General features: G+C 43.7%; 1 protein-coding gene across 1 annotated transcript in view; it reads right to left on the minus strand.

Moving 5' to 3' along the window:
* The window catches only part of LOC139389974 (oxysterol-binding protein 2-like), a 78,545-nt gene extending 71,252 nt beyond the window's left edge, over positions 1-7,293 (minus strand). The window contains exon 1 of the mRNA XM_071137029.1: positions 6,933-7,293. Within this exon, the coding sequence (XP_070993130.1) occupies positions 6,933-7,198 (266 nt within the window). The 5' untranslated portion in view covers positions 7,199-7,293. The remainder of the gene's footprint in view (positions 1-6,932) is intronic.
* Between the last annotated feature and the right edge of the window lie 1,380 nt (positions 7,294-8,673).

Raw genomic sequence — 8,673 nt, forward strand, 5'->3', positions numbered from 1 at the left:
GAGAGAGAGAGAGAGAGAGAGAGTGGGGCAGAGAGAGAGCGAGGGATATGGACAGTGGGGCAGAGAGAGAGATGGACGGCGGGGCAGAGAGAGAGAGAGAGAGAGAGAGAGAGAGAGAGAGAGATGGACAGCGGGGCAGGGAGAGAGAGAGAGAGAGATGGACGGCGGGGCAGAGAGAGAGAGAGAGAGAGAGATGGACGACGGGGCAGAGAGAGAGAGAGAGAGAGATGGACAGCAGGGCAGAGAGAAAGAGAGAGAGATGGACAGCGGGGCAGGGAGAGAGAGAGAGATGGACGGTGGGACAGAGAGAGAGATGGACAGCAGGGCAGAGAGAGAGAGAGAGAGAGAGAGATGGACGGCAGGGCAGAGAGAGAGAGAGATATGGACGGTGGGACAGAGAGAGAGGGAAAGAGAGAGTGAGAGAGGGAAAGAGAGATATGAATCAGAAACGGGGAGTGTGAGGGCCAGCGGGTCCTGTGTGTTGTGCTGTGCTGGTAAAGTATTAAGGGGCTTTTACCTGTCGTTCCCCTGAGTACCACACAACCACACAACCACACAAACACACAAAACACAGATCCACCGATTTGAGGGCGTGTAATGAAACAGAACAGCGTCTCAACACACTAGAGAGACTAGCTGGCACAGGCATGAGCAGACAGGCAGGACACACAGAGACAAACAGGTAAGCAGAGAGACATACAGGAATAAAGACCAGGACAAATATACAGCATGGTAAGAAGGGAACACAACAGGATACAAGAAGAGATAGGCACTACATGTCCCTTGGTGTTTTTCTCCTAAGGAGGGAGAGAGTAATGAAAACATGAGACAAGCAAACCGAGACAGAGATACTGCGGCACGTACAGTATGACATGACCTGCTGAAAGATTAAAGCTGAGGATGTTAAGTGTTTCTATTCAGCATTGTCTCTCGCACACACGCACACACACACACACACACACACACGGCACTGAGCCCAAGGCGGAGCCCGTTAATTTGATTAGACCACGTCTTCCCTCCTCTCCAACATCTCCAGGCCAGAGCGAGCCTACGTCCGAGGAAGGCTCTGAGCTCAGTGCTGAGCAGGACTGTCCCTGCCCCTCCAGCTGGCTCTTGTCTCATAATTCTTCTTTCCTCCCTTCAGGCAAGGACACAGTGTGCCAGCAGGACCAAAAACCTAACTGAGAGATGAAAACGATGCAGAACCCCCACCTAGCCGTGTAACTATCCAGTTAAAACTGGATTAATACTATCTCAGAGCCAAGCTGAGATGTGCATGGGGCCGCCAGGCTGAGTGTGTGTGAGGCAGTGATAGCAGGGCTTGCATAGGGCTCCAGACATTAATGCTTTGTAATCTTTACTAAAGCACTGTCAGATTTCCTCTCAGAGGTAAGTAAAGCTGTGATGAGAGTTAAAGCCGGAAGAAAGAGTCAATGAAGCAATACAAAATGAAAGACGTGAGGAGGGGAAAGGCCTTGTCACACATTGAAGTGAGATAATGGTGGGTGTTCACCTCACTACCTGACTGGTGATGGGAAAACAGTAAACAGACAAAGGTTGGTAGGGGAGGTGGCGGACGTGGAGTAAAAGAGAGGCAGAAAAACAAATCAAAGTTGATTGGTCACGTACATAGTTTAGCAGATGTTATAGCTGGTGCAGCAAAATGCTCGTGTTATTAGACCGGACTGCCGTTGACTAGCACAAAAACATCCTGTGGCGTACTGCATTAGCATCGAATAGCCCCCGCGAAATGCAACTTTTCAGGGAAGTTAGGAACCAATATACACAGGCAGTCAGGAAAGCAAAGGCTAGCTTTTTCAAACAGAAATTTGCTTCCTGTAACACAAACTCCCAAAAGTTTTGGGACACTGTAAAGTTCATGGAGAATAATAGCACCTCTTCCAGCTGCCCACTGCACTGAGGCTAGGAAACACTGTCACCACCGATAAATCCACTATAATTGAGAATTTCAATAAGCATTTTTCTACGGCTGGCCATGCTTTCCACCTGGCTACCCCGACCCCGGTCAACAGCCCTGCACCACTCACTGCAACTTGCCCAAGCCTCCCCCATTTCTCCTTCACCCAAATCCAGATAGCTGATGTTCTGAAAGAGCGACAAAATCTGGACCCCTACAAATCAGCAGGGCTAGACGATCTGGACCCTTTCTTCCTAAAATTATCTGCCAAAATGGTTGCAACCCCTATTACTAGCTTTTCCAACCTCTCTTTTGTGTCGTCTGAGATCCCCAAAGATTGGAAAGCTGCCGCGGTCATCCCCCTCTTCAAAGGGGGAGACACTCTAAACCCAAACTGCTACAGACCTATATATATCCTACCCTGCCTTTCTAAGGTCTTCGAAAGCCAAGTCAACAAACAGATCACCGACCATTTCGAATCCCACCGTACCTTCTCCGCTATGCAATCTGGTTTCCGAGCTGGTCATTTGTGCACCTCAGCCACGCTCAAGGTCCTAAACGATATCATAACCGCCATCGATAAGAGACAATACTGCGCAGCTGTATTCATCGACCTTGCCAAGGCTTTCGACTCGGTCAATCACCATATTCTTATCGGCAGACTTAACAGCCTTGGTTTCTCAAATGACTGCCTAGCCTGGTTCACCAACTACTTCTCTGACAGAGTTCAGTGTGTAAAATCGGAGGGCCTGTTGTTCGGACCTCTGGCAGTCTTTACGGGGGTGCCACAGGGTTCAATCCTCGGGCCGACTCCTTTACTCTGTATACATCAATGATGTCGCTCTTGCTGCTGGTGATTCTCTGATCTACCTCTACGCAGATGACACCATTCTGTATCCTTCTGGCCCTTCTTTGGACACTGTGTTAACTAACCTCCAGACGAACATCAATGCCATACAACTCTCCTTCCGTGGCCACCAACTGCTCTTAAATGCAAGCAAAACTAAATGCATGCTCTTCAACCGACTATGACCTATTTATTGCCTCACCCCCTTATCCTACCTCATTCGCACACACTATATATATATACTTTCTCTATTGTGTTATTGACTGTACGTTTGTTTATCCCATGTGTAACTCTGTGTTGTTGTTTGTGTCGCACTGCTTTGCTGTATCTTGGCCAGGTCGCAATTGTAAATGAGAACTTGTTCTCAACTAGCCTACCTGGTTAAATAAAGGTGAAAAAAAAATAATAATAATAATAAATTAGCTCCTAACAATGCGGTAAAATGTCAAACAGGTAAATTATGCAGTACCAGTTAAAAGTTGGGACACAGCTGCTCATCGCATTGTAGAATAATAGTGAAGACATCAAAACTATGAAATAACACGTATGGAATCATGTAGTAACCAAAAAAGGGTATATTTGAGATTCCTGCCTTGATGACAGCTTTGCACACTCTTGGCATTCCCTCAACCAGCTTCATGAAGTAGTCACCTGGAATGCATTTCAATTAATAGGTGTGCCTTGTTAAGTTAATTTGTGGAATTTCTTTCCTTCTTAATACGAAAACAAAAACAGCTGAAATAAGCAAAGAGAAATGACAGTCCATCATTACTTTAAAACATTAAGGTCAGTCAATCCTGAACATTGAGAACTTTGAAAGTTTCTTCAACTCCAGTTGCACAAACCATCAAGCGCTATGATGAAACTGACTCTCATGAGGACCGCCACAGGAATCAGATTGCAGCCCAAATAAATGCTTCACAGATTTCAAGTAATAGACACATCTCAACATCAACTGTTCAGAGGAGACTGTGTGAATCAGGCTTTCATGGCCAAATTTCTGAAAAGAAACCACTACTAAAGGACACCAATAATAAGAAGAGACTTGCTTGGGCCAAGAAACACGAGCAATGAACATATCCTGCCTGTTTGGTTCTGTCCGGGGGTATAGTCGGACAGGGCCACATTGTCTCCCGATCCCTCCTGTCTCAGCCTCCAGTATTTATGCTGCAGCAGTTTATGTGCCGGGGGGCTAGGGTCAGTCTGTTATATCTGGAGTATTTATCCTGTCTTATCTGGTGTCCTGTGTGAATTTAATGTCCAGTAACAGTTCAATTACAATGAGCGATGCAGAGAATACAGTATTTGCAGTCTGAGCAGAGATGCTGCGCCAGACCAAAGACGAGTCGATGGAGGAAGTGAAACATTACAGCTCTATAAACATCCATAAAATGTTAAGTGGCTTAAACGCTGTGTGTCAGATCAGCTGCAGCCCAGAGATTATAGTCCATGTTCACCACTGGCCTTTGACTGCCACTAACAACTTTACATATCAAGCCCTGACTTCTCCATATCAGCACAACGACTGGGAAATTGAGATCCTTTGAACATCATTGGGATCAAATAAGAAAGTGGCATGGGTCAAGTAGGTAGTGGCTCACCCCCTCAGGCATAAACAATTTGCCCTGCTTTTGAAAAGGGCAACTAAAGAAAATAGGCTACAACAACTGACGTTCAGTAAGCTATTCTGGCATCCATCTACAACTGGCAGGTAATCAATGCTACGTAGTGATACTACAGTCATAATATAGCCCTACATAATATGCATGTCTGACACTTTTCAAAACACAAACAAGAAAAAAGGAACTGACTGCTGCTCAGAGCAGATGAAGTGTCCATTAATGCAACGCTGGATGTTTTAACGGTACAACCTGACTTTAGCCACAGAGAGCTGTAACACACATAATGGTACAGCTGTAAGATCCTGGAGCGCTGACTGACACAGAACAACACTTCCCCTCTTTGCTTCTATAATAATGAGAAAACGGGAGATGGGATGCAGGAAGTGAAGAACAGTGTTGTGAAGACAAAGACATAGTGATGCATGCAATGCCTCCACCTCAGTCCTGCTGAGCCAACAATGTTTTACAATCATGGTGGTACATCAGAGGGAGACATCAAAGGTACAGTAGAAAACCTCCAGACATGGAGAAGACACATCATTGACATGTTAGGCGCTACTGATTTAATTTAAAATCCCTTTCAAATTCAGACAGTGACAGACAGGCAGCTTCTGTACGCAAGCGGACAAAAACAAAGCCTCCAGCCAGACGCACACAGAGAGCTCTGCCAGGCAGAGGAGACGAGGGGCATTACTCAGGTTTGCTTTTTTGGGAACCTGTGCGCTCTACTGCCTCTGTGCTCAGATGTCAACAAGCTACCTTCACATCAGACAGCAGTCACCTTCCAACATTTGATTTGATTTAACCTTCATTTGACTAGGCAAGTCAGTGAAGAACAAATTCATATTTTACAATGACAGCCTTTGCAGAGTCAAAATGACTATTAATAGAGGGAAGACTGAGGGGACAGAGTTCTTTCCTTTCACCATCAGCACAAACAAGAGTTGGACTTTGGCTCCCCTGTTTCAGTTTCCACTAACCCTTTACTCAATGGCTAAAGGACAACAGGGCTGTGTGAAGGTGTGGTCGTATGCATCTTATTCTATAGCACAGTATAACATGTGTTAAGTAAAGTCCACCAGGTCCCACTCCTTCAGAGAGTATAAATACCTTTGATTGAGTAGACCTACTACCGGTAGTTAGCCTACATTTTGTTCTGATGAGAGAGGTAGGCTACTTGTTTCCTCCAGTGAAGTCAAAACAAAATATTTAGACTAAGTAATTGTAGGTTGATGTGACACGTTTATAGTTACACTATACATTAGCTGTCTCTGCTCTTTACAAACACCTGCTGTCATGAACCCCATCATCTGAGAGGTTTAAAAAGCCTAAACTGGTTTTAGGAGCCAATTACACTCCCCTCTACAGCAGACACTCATGTTTCTGGATGGACCTCATTTGCAGGATCTCAGAGGAATAGACCTACTTTCTGCTATGAACCAATTAATTAACCACAGTAAAACTGGGTTGGGTGAACAACAGTTGTTACATGTGACCCACCCTCCTTCTCCATTGACTCCTCCTGTTTAGAAGGCTGCCCAGAGGAAACTTGACTCTCATTCGGAAGCACCCGAGCCACAGGTGTTTTAGTATAACACAGGTGGCAACTGTGCACTGTGTGGAGAGACGATGCTTGTCTTCTACAGGTGAATGTTGTTTTACTCCCAGGGAAAACATTTAGTGGGAGTGAAATTTGAAATGCAATAATTTGGGGTGTGTGTTATATGTAGCTAACAAAATAACATGGGTGGCAGAAAATAACTGATGACAGAGACTAGTTAGCTAGCTATATTTGTGCTAACCTTAGCAAGCTAGCTAGCTGGACAAATCATTATTTCATATGATAGCCCAACGCTATAAAAAGGTATAAACTGAATTCATTAACATTTCTTCCTATTAGACTTTGAGTTCCAACTCGTTAACATCAACAATTACTTGACAAGTCTACCTAGATCTATACAAAATCTGGTTAGCTCGCTGAGCTAGCAACTTCCAGCTAGCTCAGTCAGTGACAGCTAGGTCGTACCAGAGCCACTCGCATTATGTCAGCCTGTCTGTGTACCGTTACAGTAACTACAATGATTTGAACATTCTAGCTAATGTAGATAGTTAGCGATATATATATATATATATATATATATATATATATCGTTTTTAAATAGTGATAGCTATCATTCCTTTGTTAGCTAAGTTTTTAAAGGGCTTGAAATCATGTTATATATTAGTTATCTGTGAAAATAGTGCCCACTGAAGTTAACACATGATGAGGCTTGTCTGAAGTCAAGAAGTTGTCATAAGTATCTCCGTACCACACTGGCTAGATACCTAGTTAGCTGTCATCATAATGATTGTTCGTTTGACTCTTGCAATAAAATACAATCAAAGTGTATATAGTACTAGTAGCTAGCTAGCCTGCAATTGCGGCTTATAAAAATGTATTTTAATATTATAACCCATGCTGATGCTGACATGGTTAACGTTTATTTTGACAGACAATGACACTGTAATTAGCTAGCTACACAGCAGCTAGTGACTGCATGTTTACCTGTAATACGACAGAAGGCCATTGCTGAGGACGAACCATCGGCGTTGATACCCTTTCAAATAGTTAGTCCATTTAAAAAGCCAGCCTTTGTAAGTATCCGATCCCGGGGCTGGGGCACCCGCAAGAGTGGAAACCGAGCTCTTCCCCTGGTCGCTCATCCTCCGCTCCGCCGCGGGTTGGGGTGTGCAGCCGGACAAACAAGGTACCGCGGAAAGGAATGACACTATCCTCCCCGAGCGACCACAGAGAGCGATCGCTCTCCCCATACACACCGCCGATGAGTGAGCTAAACCCGGGAGGGTCCGGACCAGAGAAAGCAAGATTAACACTCCACGCCCCTTTCACATGACCCTGGAAACCCGAGGAAGGATGAAAACTGATGCGAACTTTGCGAAGGAGGTACTGGCATGTGACGCTGGTGTCAGAAATTCCTGAAACATCAGGAGGCATGTGATTCACTACTTCTGCGATTGTTTTATTTTCTATACGAAATTAACTATCAAAAAGCAAAGACTATCTCCTTTGATAAAAACTGATACAACTGGATTTGTTTTGCTAAATAGCTGAGATATTGGAAACATTACAGACACTAAATATACCTGTGTATACATGTTCAGTATCAGTAGTAATTGTGTTGTGTGAATTTTCTTAGAATTTCACTCCAGGGACCACTGTGGCTTATTTTTTACACTCAACATGCACAATTAGTCTCCACTGATGCTGACATTTAGCAGATGAAGAACAATGTGTTTACATATTTTTGGTTTCTAAGTCAAGTTTAATCAATCGTTTTTGACCGTGGGAAATATTTTCATGATAAATCCTGTCCCCTGGCCTATGCATTTACCAAAATAGACGCACATTTCACTAAATATATTATAACACATTTATTCCACACGGTGGCGACATTGCCACATTTATGTGACGTGTGGAATCACCTCCGGGAATGAGGAGTGGTATCACTAGTGGCAGTGTTCTGGGCAACAACTGAGTCATTGAGATGAGGGATAATCATAATGAACTATTATTAGTGTATGAATAATGAAGTGAATGAAAAAATACTGACTAAGAGACAAGAAGGCCGGTTATTGTGGGCAACACGTTTAATTTGACCATTGTCAAAAACAAAACAGCTAACACCTACTATTGAAAAAAAAGTGATGTTTCTGTTAGAAAATTTAGCCCTTGATGTTGGAACATGACACACTCACACAAACAGTCTAATTTAAATGGATGGCCATACATGTTACTCGAGAAATTACCATTACTCTCAGATGCTACATAATCTCTCTCTTTAAGAAATCTGTCTAACTATCATTTCAGTAAAATGGAGCCTGTGCACACACACACACACACACCTCACCTGCTTTTGATAGTCTCCAACATTAACCATATACAGTACACACAGGTAAATCAATTACAGCTACACAATCACACCAGTGCAATTAACCCCTGACCTGCTGGCTTGGCAGCAACAACATGCAAATCAATGATGCACATACATACGTACAATAAAGGTACTCATTTTCAGTGCAAACATTGTCACAGGGTGTCTGCAATCACATGTTTACCACATTCTCAAACAATATAAATATATTGCACAATTCAGACACTGCTTTGATATTTCCAGAAAGTCTTCTGTTTGTTTGGTAGGATGCTAATATATTGGAATGCTCTGGGGGTGTATGCTCTCTTGTGTGTGGTGGTCTGGGTATATCCTAGAGCAGGGAGGTTTAATACA

The sequence above is a fragment of the Oncorhynchus clarkii genome, chromosome 30, assembly GCF_045791955.1.
Source record: "Oncorhynchus clarkii lewisi isolate Uvic-CL-2024 chromosome 30, UVic_Ocla_1.0, whole genome shotgun sequence".
NCBI lineage: Eukaryota > Metazoa > Chordata > Actinopteri > Salmoniformes > Salmonidae > Oncorhynchus > Oncorhynchus clarkii.